This window comes from Chaetodon auriga, chromosome 21 (genome assembly GCF_051107435.1).
Source record: "Chaetodon auriga isolate fChaAug3 chromosome 21, fChaAug3.hap1, whole genome shotgun sequence".
Taxonomy (NCBI): Eukaryota; Metazoa; Chordata; class Actinopteri; order Chaetodontiformes; family Chaetodontidae; genus Chaetodon; species Chaetodon auriga.
In genome coordinates this window covers 16,438,768-16,456,963 of record NC_135094.1, presented here as the reverse complement: position 1 = coordinate 16,456,963, position 18,196 = coordinate 16,438,768, and the positions used below count along the sequence as shown (strand labels likewise).

General features: G+C 42.6%; 1 protein-coding gene across 1 annotated transcript; it reads right to left on the bottom strand.

Annotated features, from left to right (window-relative positions):
• Positions 1 to 246: 246 nt before the first annotated feature.
• On the bottom strand, positions 247 to 8,932 carry LOC143314535 (cyclic nucleotide-gated channel beta-3-like). The gene is made up of 17 exons (XM_076721598.1): positions 8,795 to 8,932; positions 8,185 to 8,239; positions 7,135 to 7,216; positions 4,963 to 5,123; positions 4,323 to 4,855; positions 3,943 to 3,993; positions 3,773 to 3,859; positions 3,613 to 3,677; positions 3,366 to 3,488; positions 3,028 to 3,169; positions 2,027 to 2,186; positions 1,821 to 1,918; positions 1,646 to 1,729; positions 1,389 to 1,507; positions 1,055 to 1,207; positions 366 to 516; positions 247 to 267 (listed from the first exon to the last, which is right to left on the bottom strand). Exons 1-17 carry the CDS (start codon positions 8,930 to 8,932, stop codon positions 247 to 249), a joined length of 2,223 nt encoding a protein of 740 aa, XP_076577713.1.
• Positions 8,933 to 18,196: the final 9,264 nt, after the last annotated feature.

Below are 18,196 nucleotides of genomic sequence, written 5' to 3'. Positions count from 1 at the left end.
AAAATTCAGTTTCCTCACACGGTTACATCTAGTCTGCAGAAACGTCTTAACATGCTTGCCTTGTGCTACAAGCTTGTCAACACCAAACATCTGGGGAGTAACAGAAGCATCCATTTGAAACAACATCTCAAAAAACGACAGGAAATGCACACTCGGTACAAAAGATGAGGAAGAGGTTGAAAATAAAACTGTACATTCACTCCCAAAAAGGAGTTAAAAAATAAAAAATAAGCTTCACCACGATCCTCACTGGCCTCCAGCAGCAGTCTGGGGAAAGAAATATAAAACAGGGTTTGTTAAGCAGTCGGCATAACTGCGATGGCTTTGACGTGAGCACACGTAGGCAGAAATGTAACTGCTGTTACCTTAATTTTGTCAATAACTGTTCTGTTAATGGTTCCGCCGACAGCACGCAGCATTTTGGGTGTGGGCGGTTTGGGTCCGAACAGCGCCAGGCCTTTCTTCCTCTCCTCTTCTGCTTTAGCTGCTGCAGGACCCTTTGCCCTCATGAGCTTCCTGCACACACAGACACAGAGAGGCTGGATCAACACCATGAAGAAATGACACCATGTGCGCTGCAAAGCTCGCGCAGCCGAGACATGTTGATTCTTAGAGTGGTGAAATGGCTGTGAGTCAGGAACTCTCTCATAAAAGCAACTGTTAGAAAACATTTAAGCAGTCCGTGAGGCCCAAATAGTGGAATTTTGAAGCACATAAAACCAGAAAAAGACAATGAATAAGAATCTTAGGAATAAATAAATGAATAAAACAAGAAACACCTCAAATTAAAAGGGATTTTATAAAAATAAACGTTTGTAAGAGTTTAAAAAATGGTCTGAAAAGGCATTTTTCCAAACCTAAGCTGCAGAAACACAGTCGAGTGTTAAAAGCCACGATGGAGAAATGGAGTTGCATGTATGAGGAGATGACCATCGTTGATTGACAGAGAATGAATGTATAAACCTTTTAGAAAATGTTGAAAATCAGTGAAGATCTTTAACCCATCAATCAATTACAAATACCAAATGCTTTCCCCAGCTGTATATAAACTCACCTGCCCTTCCTGGCCAACACTTTCTGAGACTCTGGGTAGTGCACCAGGATGTCAAACAGGTCTTTCTTCTCCAGGACAAAGAGGTTTGCAAAACCGTAAGCTTTGACATTAGCTGTCCTCCTGTTCCCTCCATCTTTGGATGACTGCAACAGACTGAGAAGAAACGTCTCATGACGGCACTTTTCCCTGATTAGAAGCATCTCATCGATGTGCACGTTTAACATCTCTGCTGATGTTTATCACTGTGTGAAAACTGGAATTCGCAGCGCTTTCAGATTTCTTCCTCAGACTGTGTACTGAGTCCAACAAAGGCAAAGCATTAACTTTAGCTTACCTGATTTCTCCAAACACACAGCCAGACTTCAGTGTGACAAACACAATACTGTTGTCGGGGCCTCCCACCACCTGCACCGCTCCACTTTTAATGATGTACATCTCTTTACCGATGTCCCCCTGCAGGGAGGGCAAAGTCATTCATGCAGAAAAATAACAAATCCTCTGCAGCAGGGGAGCTCCAACTTTTTCCTTTGGAGGACCAAAACTGAAACTTAACGTGGGATGATGGATGGTGATAATATGATGCTAACTCACTTTCTTCACGACAAAGTCTCCTGGTAGATAGATGATAGACTTGAGCCTCAGCAACATGTCCACCAACATCTGCTGGTCACAGCCCTGTGGAACAAAAAAGGCTTTTACTTAACTTCATGTCCAGGCTGCACTTTACCTCTTTCACTGTGTGTTGAGGGGTCTTGAAAAAAGGCACCTTGAAAAGATCAATCTTCTGAAAGGTTGCCAGGTTGATGTCAACAGCGATGGCGGTTCTCATCACCAGAGGCATCTTATCCAGCAGCTCGGACTCATCTAAGAAGATAATTAGGAATCGATGAATGAATGATATGATATTATTATATATGTGGAGGACTTAGTGGTTTCTTGTAATTCGAGGCTTTCTAACATTTCTATACTAACCCAGCATGCCCTGTGCATCCCAGGTGTAGGTGTACCAGCTGCGGACTCGGTTCTGCACCATAGAGGGGATGTGGTTGGCCACCATGTAGGCCACGGTGTTGTCCATGGAGGATCGGAAGTAAGTCTGTCCTGCTGTGGCTGCACCGATGACGTCCCTCATCTGAGGCAAGATGACGGTGAGTACAAACACATGAACTGAGGAAACCTTACAGTGGACTTAATGACTCATTTTGGTAAAAATGCCATATTTAGCACATTTAATTTGCTTCTTGACAGTCAAGACTCCACAGGGAACCAGTGAGAGACAACAGGTGGAGTGACGGATGGTGGGGTGTTAGTGAGGCTAGTACGCAAAGATGACTGATGATTGTCAGTATCATTTCTAATACGACGATTTCATTCATCTGTCACTACATCACTACATTGAGACAAGTGGAGAAAGAGGTGATGACATGCTAATTTGGAGATGCTAATTTCTAGCAGGTTTCCAGACAATGCTACGGGCAGAATGAGTCTCTGTATTACCTGTCCAATCAAACTGGAGAACACAAAGACGCCCGTGAAAAAGTTAGTCATCTGAAAGGTAATCTCAAAGACCGTATGGGGTTCGTTAAGACCCCCGATGTTGATCAGACTGCGGACAGCAAAGTAGTAACAACGCAGGTACCTGTGAAGAGGGCGGGGGCGTCAGAACTGCACAGAATCTCAATGGCTTGATTTTTTTGGACAAACAGACAGTTAAAGTAAATGTGTGTGTGTGTGTGTGTGTGTGTGTATGTATGTGTGTGTATGTTGAAGATAGTGTCGCAATCTTTGATTCCCTTGATGTCTTGCTGCAAACTTTCAAAAAAAAAAAAAAGAAGCTCCAGTTGCAAAATGAAAGAAAAAAAAAAGCCATAAATACCATCCAAACACAGGTTGACAACATAATCATTAAAAAAAAAGCAAAATATTAAAGCAAAAAAAAAAAAAAAGATTTAAAAATACTTCAAATAAGCTACCTGGCCAAGAATGACGGACATAAAAAATGCCCCAAAAAGGTAGTTTGTCATCTGAAAGATCTGTCCGAACACGGTGTCTGGACATGGCAGCTCAGCGATCATCAGCAGGGACTTCTCCGCATAGAAGAAGCAGCTGAGGTAACTGCAGCAACGGCGGCAGCAGAGATGGAACATACAGTACATTTTCAGCGTGGGATTGTCTTTGCTTTGTCAGTGCAGCAGCTTAAAGACTCTGCGATATGTTGGATATTCACATTTTGCCATGTATGGTCAATGCAACTTACATAATTAGACAGAACTTTTACAAAAATGAAGGAAATTAAAGGTCCTGTACTTACGCGCTGCCAATACCCGAGTAAACCCATTTAGTTTTCCCGATGCCCTGGTACTCTGACGCCACATAGTAGAAGCAGGCGTTGATGTGGAGCATAAAGAGGAGATAGCCGATGGTTCGGATCACTCTAACAGAGAAATAAAGACATAAGTTAGTTTGTCTTTCTATGTCTCTGTCTGATTATGTGTCATGATGTAGTAAAAGGTGAGTTCCTGTCTTTGCCTCAGGTCAGTTCATGTCATGTGACTTACCTCCAGATGTAAGCCTTGGCCATGAGGCTCTCTAGACGATCGCTGAACTCGAAAAATGTATCTGCCTTGAGAATAAGCATGAAAACGTCACTCAGGTAAACCAGCTTTGGTAAGTTTTAATCATCACTTGGTTGACATGACAATGCATGTGTAAATTCACCTTCAGCAGACGATTGGCTCTGAAAATGGATTTGAATCCAAACTGGAAGTACAGCAGGTCAAACGGCAAGAGGGACAACGTGTCCACCTGATGAGGAGAGACAGACGTGTGAGGTCAGTGGGATGAGTTCATCTTAATGTTCCAGGCTCAAAGAATTCAAGTTACAGTACCATGAATCTCTCCGTTTCTCTGTAGTTCTGCTTTGTCATCACTCTGTCTTTCTGAAAGGAAGGAAAAAAAAAACACCTTGTTACATCATAAATCCATGTCGGTCTTAGTAATTTACCAGGACTAACACAGGGGTGGGGAATGTCCGGCATCTGGGCTTGTGCAGTGGTTACATTGATGTCATGTCAATGCATAATGGCAACTGTCAAGAAAAGAAGAGTAGATGCAGAGTGTCGCACGTTCTCCGGTGGAGTGTGGGAGTCCGACAACCAACGTTCACAAGACCACATTCTGACAGAGACAGTGTTATGCAGGCAAGTTTTGTGAAATGAAAATGGCCCTCGATAGGAAAAAGGTTCCCCACACCTGATGCAAGACTTACTATGATGTCTCCTCCTTTGACAAACTGTTTGCGGGGCTGGAAGATGATGGAGTCTGTGAGGTAGATGAGGTCAGCCAGCAAATCTAGGGCGAACCAGTAAGGGATGGCGCTCTCAGTGTGGTACGGGAAACATAGGCGGGCGGTGATGAACCAGGTATTGTAGTTAAAGGCCAGAGTCACCAAGCTCAGCCAGGCAATGTAAAGACGGTCTGTAAAAGGGTCGATGGTCTTGCCAATCACGTGATCCATCTGGTCTTCAATTGGCTTCAGGACCATGTCCACCGAAATCCAGGCGGCTTCTGTTAGCCTGGTCTTTATGTCCTTCTTCTTCTCCTCCTCCTTTTTCTTCTCCTCAATCTCTGCCTTCTTTTTCTCCTCGTCCTCTTTCTTCTTCTGCTCGGCCTCCTTCTTCTTCTTCTCAGCCTCCTCCTTCTTCTTCTTCTCAGCCTCCTCCTTCTGTATCCGTTCCTCCTCTGCTTGCCTTTTCCTCTCCTCTATGACTTTTGCGTAGTGGTCTTTGCGTAGCAGAGGCGCTGAAAGGACATCATTTCCCATAAAGCATCCATAATAACCAGTCACAAATATTACAGTGAAGCTCTAATGTGCACACAGATGAATAATTCTGTCTGTAGATACTCACTGACTGGAGGACTGCTCTCTGGGGATGAAGCGTACTTATCAGCCACTTTATCCTTGTAGAGCTGCAGTCTCTCTCTCATCAGCTTGACGATGGCTCTGAGTTGCTGATCTGAGTACTTGTTGATGACGATAGGTGGAGGTGGAGGAGGGGCTGCCTCTTGTCTGAAGATGGAAATTAGCCACACAGTCATTTGCAAACATCAAGACAGTTTCCTACAACTTTAAGGAGGGTATTTTTTGGGGTGTGCTTAGGATGGAGAAGAAATAGCTGGAGCAAGACTAGTCTGAGGTGATGTGTCAAAGTACAACACTTGTTACTTAGTGCCTACAATCAAAGTTTGTATGTGTTCTGTGATGAACCCACAGCTCCTGTCATACCTGAAATGCTAGAAAAATACTTTAAAACCTACATTTAAGTATAAATAAAGTGCCAGAGGAGTGAGTGGCTGTGCATTTTCATTCCAAGCAAACAACCACACAACTGTGGCTGGTTTGATTAATGTACACTTGAAACAAAAAGCCTGTTTCATAAGTCTACAGCCTCCAGGAACTGCTTTTCACGCATGACCTAGCGTACTAATTATGATTTGTAACGTCAAATAAAGACATTTCAACTGTGAAATGACATTTTTCATTGGGAAGGCTGAGCTGGCAAAGACACAAGCAACTTCAGCATCAGCAGCACAGCCAGAGGAAGGACACAGCTCTTGTCATATGTCGCCTCCTGGTGGACAAAGTCCAGCACATCAGGAAGACTCATTTGTGCCCAGTCATCACAAACAAATCACCCCTCCACCATAACTGTCACTTAAAAATCTATATTGCATGTGTTTATGTATGAAGCCTCCAAAATGATCATAAAGTTGAATCAGGTCCTCTTGAGAACTCTCTCAATAAAAACTAAATGTTTTAACCATGAAAGGAGGATTTCTAACAGGACTGTTGCATTAGACTGCATTAGTTAGTAAAAGCAAGACAGTACACTTATAAAATAATAGATAACACATTATAGATACAGACTTGAAAATTGAGGAAATGACAAATCAGTTGTAATTTGTGCTTTAAGCTGAACTTGAGACATTTGTGTCCATCAGAAATTTAAATGTATAGATGTGTTTCTCAAAGCTGTTTTACAATCCAAGAACATACAAATCTTTTCAGAAGGACGGCCTGGTTCACCGTCTATCCTGCCCTCAGGTGGACACCCAATGTTACAACATGTGCAAGCAAATGACACCTTCACGGCTGCCGAGTGCTGCTTGCACTAACATCTTAATCAGCCATTTATGCAGCTGGATAACATGTCCAGTCCAGGGAATATGCACAAATGCAAAACACCAACTGACTGCATTAATACCTGCTTTTGAATTAGAGATTATTTTTTAAAAATCATTTTAATTTGTCAGTATAATCAGACACTGCATAATGTTCTGAGCTACATGATATCTTTTTTACATGCCAGCGATCAGCTCACACTGGTCTAGCCGTGCTGCAGGGTTCAGTATGTTAGCATCACCTCTGAGCTCTTGACACCCTGACGCTATTCATTCCACATGTCACTCAAGCTGACGACTGACTCCTCTAACTGTGCTCCACTCGTATACCTCTCACCACCACTCCTTCATTAACCACTGACGAAGCACTTACAACGTGTCTCCTCGTGTGTTTACAACTGCAGGGATCTGCAGAATCTGTCTTTACCTGTCGCCTTCACAGTTTTGATGGCCGGGCCAGAAGCAGCCTCGGTGAGCTTCTTTGAGCCAAAAAGCTGAAAAGCTTTTAATCCACTTTCAGGTCATCCCCTTCTTAATATGCATGTTGCACCAGGGGATAAAGATCTCACATGCTGCGTTCATCTCTGAGGGCTTTCTCTGTGTCTCTCTGCCTCCTTGCCAAGGAATCTAATTAATTAGTGTCCATTGGATGATTAATTTGATACTGGTTTGTGGTATGAATGTCTTGGCAGGCGTGTGTTTTGGTCAGCTAAAGTGGTGTTTGGAGGCAGGACAGATACTCTAGGGATAAATACACTGTATCTACTCTCTTAAACTGCCTGTCATACTCTCAGTGGATCGCCTCTGTAATTAAGAACAGCTCTGATAGAAAAACACTTGGTGATGATGAAGATGTATTGTTGCCATGTTGCTAAAGCTGCCAAGGATGCAGGTCTTACCCCTCAGGTCCAGCTTGATCGGGGTTAGCTGGAGCTGCTGTCGGAGCCGGTGCTGGAACAGGGGCTGGAGCTGGAGCTGAGTCTGGGAAAGGGGAACAGTCCTAATTACATTTTACTGCTCATTTTTAAAGCCTTGAAGCATTTTATCATTTTTATCCTTCAAGTCTTTCATTTCATTAACTTCTTTATTTTGGTTTAGTTTTTGTGATTCATGTAAAATCATTTTTTAACTTTCTCTTTGAAAAGCGCTTTAAAAATAGTCATTACTGTTATCGTTATTGTTAAAAGATGGTTAATTGGAGCATCTGTCAGTTTCTTGAGAGTTCAGTTTCTCAGAATTTGAAACCAGTATCCACCAAGTCACATTGTATGTGTCACATGACTATCAAGCATCTCAAAAATTGCTTATAATTCTGCTGATATTCAAAACAACAGTGTGTCTGTGCTGCATGGTTTAAATACTGAGACTGAGACAAGGAGAAAGACAGAAGACTGAACAGAAGTTATGGGATTCATAATGTAATAGTAAGCCCACGTTTGTTTGTGGTGAAAACATACAGCAGGTGTTACAGTTCAGGAGTTAAGGTACATCTCTGTGAGAGACATTAAGTGAGAGTATAATCAGCTGCATTGGGTGACAGTTGAACTCAGATGGATAAGATGCTGCAGGACAGGTGTCGGCTTATCTGACGGACCTCAGGAAGCAGGGACAGTGACATTTAGACAGACAATAAGTTAATTTGTGGCATTTGTGTGCCTCTTTGTTGCATTAATGTCCTGATTTTCTTCTTGATCAATATCTCTGCCTTACAAGTGCACACAAAGGTGATTACAACCACCTGAAGTTACAACATGTTCCTGAGCTCCCTGTAAGACCCTGTAAGTCTGCCCAGTGTCTGCCTGAAATACAGTTTTAACCACAGGCTTTGGTGCCGGGGAGGTAAAGGACAGTCATCACAAAGATCTGACACAAAGCAAAACAAACAGGGACATCCAGTAGTTTGGTTTCTAAATGTGCCATTTCAACCTCCCAAATGAATGATGACTTACCCTTTGGTTTGTCCACTTTCTTGGCCTCATTCTCCTTATCGGCTGGCTTCTCCTCCTACACCGCAAATCAGCATTTTACACAAAGTCAAGACTCTCGGCTTCATTAGTCAAAACACGGTCATTAGAGAGACATTTTAATTCAGCGAGCATTTTTTAAAGAATAGTGAATCGCACATTTGACAAATGACTCCCCTGCCTGATAGACTCTTCTAAAAACAGACTGCGTTTGAGATGAATAGAATTCAAAAGTGCCCGTTGGGTAATGAGCGATTTCAATGAGGTCCGTGTAATGAAACAATTTCATTTGATTCTTTGCTGGCAAGAGAACTGAGCAAACTGAATAGATGGAGGAGCAGATAAGAAGCCACTGCTGTGATCTTAGGAGTAACAAATGTAACCAAACTTGCAGGATTACAGGCAGGATGCAATAGTTGTTTCATGCTTGATTTCAGTCTCGGCTGCTGCTGATGTTACTGGCACATGCTGAACAATATGAAAGCTTGTAAGAGCATCACAGAAGAATCCAGAGACACAGTATCCTATAGGTATACATGACACACCTTTTCTGCCTCCAAACAAGTCTTACCTCAGCCGGAGCCGGAGCTGGAGCTGGAGCTGGAGCGGGAGCGGGAGCGGGAGCTGGAGCTGGAGCTGGAGCTGGAGCTGGAGCTGGAGCCGGGTCAGCGGTGGTTCCGGAGGCTGCTGGTGCCTGTGGGCCCCTCATCAGGCCCTTCAACTTGCCAAACATGTCTACAAACCTAAAGGTGCATCTGCTTTGCTGTTTGCAAGTGACTATGTAGAGCATGTACTGATTCCTAAGGAGCTGAACGATCCCCCTGGTATTACTGCTTTTAGCACCACTAATACTCTTGCACGGAGAATAGCCTCTACCATCAGCAGTGACATGTAAGCCCATCACCATCTCATATAAGATCTCAATAGGCTTACAGTGTAGGCTACCACTAAAGCAGAGCTGAGACGGGGGAGTACTGTCTATGCAGCGTATATGTGTGTGGAGTTCATACAGACTGCATTGCAGTGATAGTCAATGAAATGCTACTAATCATGTTGTTACAGCTGATTCGACCCTCTGCACTGCATACTGTAAATGTGTCCATGCACAAGACACTGTCATGTTACAAATTATACAGACAAAATGATCCCTGTGCCTTTAGGGAGATGTTATATGCTATGTAGGACATCAAAAACACCAAAATGTAAAAAGTATAAAAGTACTCATTCTGCAGAATGGCCCCATTCAGAATAACACATATGAGACATATGTATCATATTATTGAAATTCAATATTCAATGTCACTTTAATGTTGCAGCTTGTAAAGGTGTAGCTCATTTTAATTACTTTATAGACTGCTACCTTGTGAACCCCTCCCCCCATTTTATCTTAACCTACAGTATGACAAGTACAATATTTGCGTCTCAGATGCCGGATGAGCAGAAGTTTAAAGTAGTAGAAAATGGAAATATTATGTAAACTTAAGTACCGTACTTCAGAAAATAAACTTAGTTACATTATATCACTGAGTAAAGCAAAAATGCTTTATGTCTACTTATGCCAAGCATTGTGTGTTTTTGTGTGTGTTTATGTCTATCACAGCAGTATTGGCCAGATTAAAGCTGAAGCAAGTGGCAACTTCCACACACTCGATGTGGTGAGACATGTTTTCCATCAAGCAGAGGTGCTCTAACGTTAAGTCTTTAAACCTTGAAGTGTTGTTAAAGTGTTGTTAATGGAACAATAAGAATCAAAAATGCCAAGTTTTCACTTCCTTTTTTGCAGTTGGAGTTTTCCTGGAATCAGCGTCTATTGTCCATTAGAGGTACTTCAGGCTTGGCTTCATCATCCAGCTGTGGTGGCTGCCGTTTGGTAAATTATGTGGAGAATATAAATAATCCCCACTGTGTGAAACCACCTGGATGATGTCGAACCAACCATGTGCTTGTATTAGCACAACGTAGGCTACAAACCAAATGGGGACTCTCTCACCAAAATGAGTATGTATGTAGTGAAAACATTGTGGCTGGACATTTTTTCCTTGTAGTAGCTTGTCAGTACAAAGTAGTCAGTAACTCACAGTATCCACATCCTGAATACATTTAGCTGACTTTATAATCAGCATGATACACATAGGGGGAAACTATAAATATGGCTATTCTGCTCAAAATCTCTCTCCTTTGTCATTTTCATTATCTTTGCATATTCCCTGTTTTATTTAGCCCTTATCTCAGTGAGACACTCATACGCTCGCCTGTCGTTAAGAGTAAAATTACACCAGTATTGCCCACCCACTCGGCCCATTTTGGGCTTTCCCATTCCTCTTGTCACGGTGGGGAACGACCAACGAAATGCCACAGAGGCGCAGACGGGGCTTGACTCAGCCATGGGCTTCGTTCTCAAGGACCATTGACTTGTCTGAGCCAGAAGAGAGGAGAGGAAGAGTGCATAAGGACGCAGGCGATGCAGTTTTTCAAGACTCTCCATTTCTCTGCTGTCCAGTGATGCAGGGAGGTAGGTCATTAGATCCTCCCCATCTCTTCCATTAATGTAATTAAGCCTGGGGGGATGGGCCTATAGCCCCTGATGTAGCTGTGGAAGAGCTCAATACATATCAAAAAGAGTAAAGAGCTTGTCTCATTTGTTGTTTTACTCACTGCGTGTGCACTCAGACAGCAGTGGGAAACATCCTTCAGTGTGGTTTATTGTAGAGTTTTCAGTCCATCTTCCAGAGATGACTCATGAAAACAGAAAATAATGATTAAAAGGGGATAAATGACTGCAATTGCAGTATAAGACTAGACTGAACCCTGATCTCCACCACACTCCGCTGACCCCCGCATGCTGGCAACATATCAGTTTCACCTGTCAGTCAGCCGCAGACTGACAATAGACCTTGACAGCGGAACAGCTAGAGGTAAATTTATAGCACAAAGTGGAGGAGGCTGAATTCTCCGGTGGCCAGTGACATATGACTCACTGCTCTAATTGGTGTAATACAGTGCTGCTCTCAACCAGGGGTCTGGAAGTTATAAGAAGGCCTAACCAAGGGAGGCCAATTCATCCAGTAATCATAGTGGCAAATGCCTCGATGATTACCACTTTAACAATGCCATAAAAATCAAGCACAGTTCAGTCACTATGCGAGGGGTCTTCCTTCAGTGAAGAGAAGTAGGAGGGAAAATGGCAGTGATTTGGTCCAGGAAAAAGGCTGTCTGAAGGACTGTTTCAGTTTACCAAAAAGGAACACACAATTGGAAATCAATGGGTCTGAAGTACACGGTTCTACAGAGAAAAGGTCCAGAATATTAACGGAAAGGAAGTTTTGAGTTGTGAGCTTGAATGTATTGTTTTTTCTTACTCTAGCTGACTGAAACATTTAGTTTTGGTTTGGCTAAAGGATTAAATTGGTTGTGTCTTAGCGGATGTGGCCTCACATAATTGCAGAAATTCTTAGTTATTGGTTCATAGTTTCTTTCAAGCACAGTTGGAGGCAGGAAGACCAAAACAATGAGCTGAAAAATACTAAAATGCTTTTGTATTTAGCAAAGGGAAAATGCAGTCAGGTGACATTTCTCTGTGGTTTGTCACTAACAGTGACTTCTTTTCATATTATGCATAGTAATTCAATCAATTGTTATTATAAAAAAATTGATTAGAGCAGTTAGAAAGTACTGAAAATGAAAATCACTCCAGATTTCAGGCAAAGGTCTTAAAGGTCTTCAAATCAACGGTAATAAATCTGTGTGATAACTCCAGTAGAGTGGCCTCATTTCAAGCCACCAGTGAAGGACAAAAGAAAAAAAAATTACAAGGACTTTTCTTACCCAGAGATGAGCAGGCTCGCCAACTGTGTAATCCAAGTCCACAGTAAGTTGTGAACCTTCACTGCTCATTAATTAGTTTGGCCTTCTGGGTGTTAAATACACTTGGAATCGGGATGTAGCTGAGCTGAAAGTTGTTAAATATCAGCAATACATTATATTCACCTTTTTCACTGGTACTGGACAAGTATTAAATCGCAAACCTCCAAGCAGGTCCACAGGGATTAAAGTAATAATCCTTGAAATCCCTGTGGGGGGCGTTTGGGGAGCTGTTTTGGCAATGTTGTTGCTAAGCATTCTGGTATTTTGTGGTATTTTTGCTGTTTGTGTGCATTTCTGTTGAGAAAGTTTGACACGCAAAGGACAAGCCTGGAGTGCTTGTAACAAGCTTAACAATGTCTGGCAAAAAAAAGTACCTCAAAGTTAGCAAAGCTGGAGTTTGTGTAGAGAGTGTTGGTCTATATGGAGCCAAAACCTGGACCATGAAGAAAGGGCTTCGAGACAGAGCAAAGAACAGATCTACGGAGATATTCCACCTATTTCTGCCATTGTTGCGCGATACAGAGGAAGCTTTAGTGGCTGAACACCAGGTCTTATGGGATACTCCCTGCCTTCCTACTACACTGATGTTATTGGTTGAGACACAAATCATGAAACCTACCAATGTTCATGATGAACAAAGACTCCTTGCATGGCATGCCACAAAAGTTTGTCAGGTGGTGTTTTAGGCCTTCATGTTTGTTAAGGAAGTGCACATGTATTTCTTCTGGTGGGCTTTTGGAGAAATCTTCTGCTTCCTTTTCTGTATGGGTTAGGGTCACACAAATCTAAATCACGATATGTTAGCGTTTAGCGTAGCTTGAGAGTGGCACTAGATCTATCTTCAAAGGGAATACAACATAAAGGGCTGACTGGTGGTGTCATGTGAGGTCTCAGTCCTGAAGGCTGCACTTCTGTCTGTGACCAAATGAGGGCAGAGCATCCTTTCACATCGCTCTCTTCCTCTCCTCTCCAGCACATACTGAAAGTACATTCATTAGAATTAGCCAGATGCTGCTGGAAATTACTCCGAGCTCCGAGAAAGCGAAAAAAGAGGAGACACCAGTGTGACTTATGAACATTTTGAAGACAGCAACATCTGGTGCCACTACAGAACTTGTCCCAAGAAAATAAGAAGAGTCACTAATTCATCGTGAGATCCAAAAGAATTAATACTTAACATCTGATTCGGAGGCATTTTTGGGGTCAGTGGCTGCCTGTCGATGCTCCGGATGTCAAAAGTGTGGTTTTGAAAAAGTATTTTGAACTGAGTGATGATGTAAGTGCATGAGCTCAACAGAGGAGACACATTTCAGGAAACTTTCCATGTTAATCCTTCCTTAGCATTAAAAACATTTGTTTTTAATCTTTTTATCTTTAATCAGATGTTTTTTCGATGCTGACTACCAATTAGTGAATGCATTTCTTTGTAGCCTTGGACAGCTTCCCTCTCTTGTCATGAAAACACCAAATTCACATCATATTTTTGTCTCATGTCAAAAATTCAATTGAATTTTCCTGGATAGTTGAATGGAAACCAAAACTATAAATCATGAAGAACTGGCCCCCTATCTTGAGGTGTGTTTCAGCTGCTAACTAACAGCTGAAGGAGGGTCGGATGAGGTAAGAAAGGAGGCCATAATGGTGTTTTTATTGGAGATCTTCACAGTTGAGATACATCTGATTCCCGGACATTCCCATTGTTTCACTCTTTCCATTTCATCTCTTCCCAAGGTCACAGAGTGCTGGTTTATTGGCTTTTCCTTGTGAAGATGTGTGTGTGTTTGTGTGTGTTTGTTTGTGTTTTGAGTCCATGTACTTCTTAGTGAGCATGACAAGCCTTGGTGTGGGTTTTCAATGTGTATTTTTGTGCGGCAGGTGTGCAGCAGAGAGCCACAGAGCACTGAGGTGTGTCATTGAGAGGGCCTGTGGGGCTTAATGCCTGGCTGGTCAGTGTGCACATTAATCTGAATGAAGGCACAAAGTGACAGGCCTGTGATTTAGACTGCCCATTAAAGCTTACAGTCACATGTTTCCCACAGTCACAACAGTGGGGCTTCGGGCCGCGAAGGATCGGCCAGCAGCTCAGGTGCTTTGGGCCGCCCACTGAGCACAGGGGGCTGAATGGACAGGTGGCTGATAAGCTGATATGCTAACATTTAGCATTCACGTCAGGCCTCGAGAGCTGCTTCGTGATGCTAAACATCTCTTGTGGCTGTAGTTATTCATATCTACAGCATGTCTGCATTATTCTTTCCTCTTTGTCTATTTATATTGCTCATATGTGCATTGTGGCCTGATTCAGATCACACTGCAGACTTGCTGATAAGAGTTGATGAAGCAGGTGATGATGTTTAGATAGGTCTTGGACTGGACCGTTCTCAGGTTGGAAAAAGACGGAAGGAAGGAAGGAAGGAAGGAATGGAGGAGAGAAGGGAAGGGAAATGAAGGAAAAGGAAGAGAAGGAAAGGAACAGGAAGAGAAGAAAGAAAAAGGCAGGGAGCAAGTGAAGGAAGGAAGTGTGACAGGAAGGGAGGAAGTGAGGTAGGGAGGGAGGAACGAGGGAGGGAAGTCAAGAAGAGGAACAGGAAAGGACACAGAACAGATTGAGGAAGGAAAGAAGGAAGGAGAGGGACGGAGAGAGGGATGCAGTGAAGAAAGGAAGGGAAAGAGGGAAGGAATAAAATGAACGGAAGGGAAGGGGGGAAGGAGAAAGGAGAAAAAGATGGGAAAAGGAAGGGAAGGGAAGAAAAACAGGCAGGGGGCAAGTGAAGGAAGGAAGGAGCTTAGGCAGGGAGGGAGGTAGGAAGGATGACAGGAAGAAAAGGGGAGGAACAGGAAAGGAAATAGAATGGATCGAGGAAGGAAGGAAGTGAGGAAGGAATCAAGGAAAGAAGGAAAGAAATGGACAAAGAGAGGGATGCAGTGGAGAAAAGAATTGGATTGAAGGAAGGAACGAAGGAAAAGGGGGAGTGAAAGGAGGAAAGAGGAAGGGAAGTAAAAAGAACAGAGAAGACAGATCCACACATCGCAGGGCTGAACAGAAGAAAGATGGCCAGTCAAATAGATCAGTGCTGTCTGAGAATGACAAGTGGACGCTCTCCCTTTGACATGGTGATCATTTCTCATGAATGTTAACAGCCCAATTTCTTTTTTCTCTTTTTTATGTCAGTGTCTGACACACCCCTTGGCACCAATCAAATCTTACACGACAAGGCTGTCAGCCGGCGTTAAGCCACAGGTCTCCTCATCATAACACTTTCATTCTGACAAAGGTCAACTGTTGCAGAAAAATATTACTCCCTGGGTCAACACTTGCCAAATTAGTTACACTGACTGAGGCAGATATGATGAGATGAAACTTTAATGATCCCTGTGGGGGAGTGGACATTACAGCAGGAGACAACTGTAGCATATAGAAAGCAAAGAGAGAATAGTTAGATTCTAAATTTACATTATACTTAGAACATGAAATAATTATTGGTATACAGTAGAGAGGCTTTACAGAAGTCTGTACCACTACCAAAATTACAGTAAGTAGAATGAAAAGCAAGACTTTTACAGATTACAACATTTTGGAAAATCAGCAGCTGGGCTGGGAACACATTGAAGTGTTTGTAGGCCTACTTCTGTACCAAATGAACTGTGCCAACAACACACCAAATGTACTATCAGCCCTGAATGTCATGGTCTAATGAACTGTGCTGCTTCACTTACTGAGGTGTCTTGGAACAATGATGTCAATGCTCAGTTTAAAATGGTGAATAAACTACATCGTAACTCCAAATCTTTGAAGCGAACTGACCGAAAGCTTTCAAATCTAGACTGTATGAGCTGTGTCGCACCATCCAGTTCACCAAAGGGGAAGCAGTACAATTCAACTTTCCCCCTCAAATCTATTTTGACACCAGCAAAAACTAGCCACAACCAACGGTAGCCAATGCATAAAACAGACCTTTTTCACAGCAGACATTTTGGCACGTCATCGCAGGCAAAGCACATTAAAGATGACTGCGTTTCATTTAGCTCTGCTCGTTCCAGCTTCCTGGTATTGCATGTCCTGGCCCACTGGCATGATTTACTTGGACACTTGACGGAACCGTGTTCTTTTCTGCTGTATAAATGGTCTATAGTGAGCTCTCACAGTGCTGGCTGCTGGACTGTAGGGCTATTTTGGTGTAGTGGCCACAGTTGGCATTGCAGGTCCACTGACCCAATAAGACTTTTCCCTCATGCACACAATCATTATAAAAGAAATGACCCATGAATGCGTTTTTCTGAGCTTCGTAAATACTGTGATTTGATCTACAAGATCCAATAAATATTCACCCAGCAGGCGTCTTTGAGCTCAGAGGGGCAATGCATATGCTGGGTGGGCAGGAAAACATGGACGCCTGAGGACACCTGAAGGACTTTATAGGCAGACATGCTGTGAGCAACTTTAACAACATCTTTCAACAAAGCATCCGCTTCTCTTCTTTACTTGTACATTCATGGCAAGTAGTCACTACAGCACGAAGCTTACAGCAAAATCCTATTTCATCAGGACTGAATTTCAGTGTGCCTGTTTGCTCACTGATCATTTATTGTTTCGCCCCTTTTGTTGTTGTTTTGTTTTTTATTATCTGTTTTAATGCACTTTTAATTAGATTCAGAACAAACGCAGACTACATACAAAACATCCTATGTGTGATAAATCACCAAAGATGAACCACATGCAACAACTGGAAAACTCTGTCTCAGACTAAGAGCACGGTTTACACCCATCTCACTCTCAGTAACTTTCCACACAACTGCTCTGCCAGCGTTTCGTCTGCCATCTGACCACATAAACACAAACACACGTGAGGCCGGGCGGAGGAAGGTGAAGGTTAATGAAAGGTGTGTCTCTCATCTTGTCTTGTGCCACCCTCCACAGATGGAGACACTGATAATATCCTCCCGTTTCCTCTCCTCTCCGGGCCCTGGCTGCATTCTGGCCCCCGGCTGCCTCCCCTGTCGAGCTCCACTTCCTCTGGATAAGAGCTGCACCACCAGCTATCTTCATATCTAGGCTACGGATGCCAACTGCAATCTGTCTGGTCTGTGTGTGTGTGTATTATATTTGTAAGGAATATAGGACAGGCTTTATTGTAAGACAGTGTGTGCATGTTGTACAGAAACTAGTGCAGCCTTTTATGTGAAAATGATCTCCTCCAGATAAAGCGGCCATGTACTAACAATGGGAAGTTGACCTCAGCTTAAGGGTACATATTCTGCTTCCAATTGGTGTTTTGCTTATGATAGTGTCGTCCCGGTGCAGTATCTGAGGCTTGTGGACAGCAGGTGTATGTGCATTTGAACAAACACTCCAGTGCCAGTATTATTTCCTGAAACTTTAATGATATAATATATCAAACGCTAGACATGCAAAAAAAATAAAAAATTCACCCAATCAATCTACTGTAAGTATCAAGCAATGGGTCTCTCGAACTTCTTAGACTGTGCGCAGACACAAGCAGCAAAACTGAAAAGGAAACAGAGACAGAAAACACTGGCATTGCCCTTTAAAAGTGATCGTCTGTGAGTTCCTTTATATTCATTATATTCATTTTTAGTAATCTATGTAACTCACATCCAGGAAAGTTTACGTTTCTGTAGGTGGTGGTTTATCTTTTGCCTGTTTAGTGTTGCTGACTATAATCTCATGGTAACCAGTGGTCGTTCTTTTTCTGTTTATTCCAAAACAAACAAGAGACGTAAACACATCCCACCCAGTGAATTAAAGGCCTTTTGTCACCGAAGGGTAACCAGACATCAAATGGAAATGTTTTCACGAGGTTAAATCACTCTTACTGTATGTCGTAGAGTGATACAAGCAGAGACATGATGTACTTATGGAAAGTTTGTAAAAAATGGAACTTCAGAAATTGTAAGTTAAGGTAAAAAATGCCCTTTTGAGATGTGGCTCCATGTGAGCTGGCAGCTGTAACACAGTACCCATCATGCATTTTTCATGCATGTCATGGTACCATTTCCATATCATGAAATGATTATAACTGTACATTTGTTACATTTGTGTAAAATACTGAAATTCTTAAGTAAGGAAGTATGAAAAGCCTTTGCTGTTGAGCTGGCAATTAAGCACACACTGGAT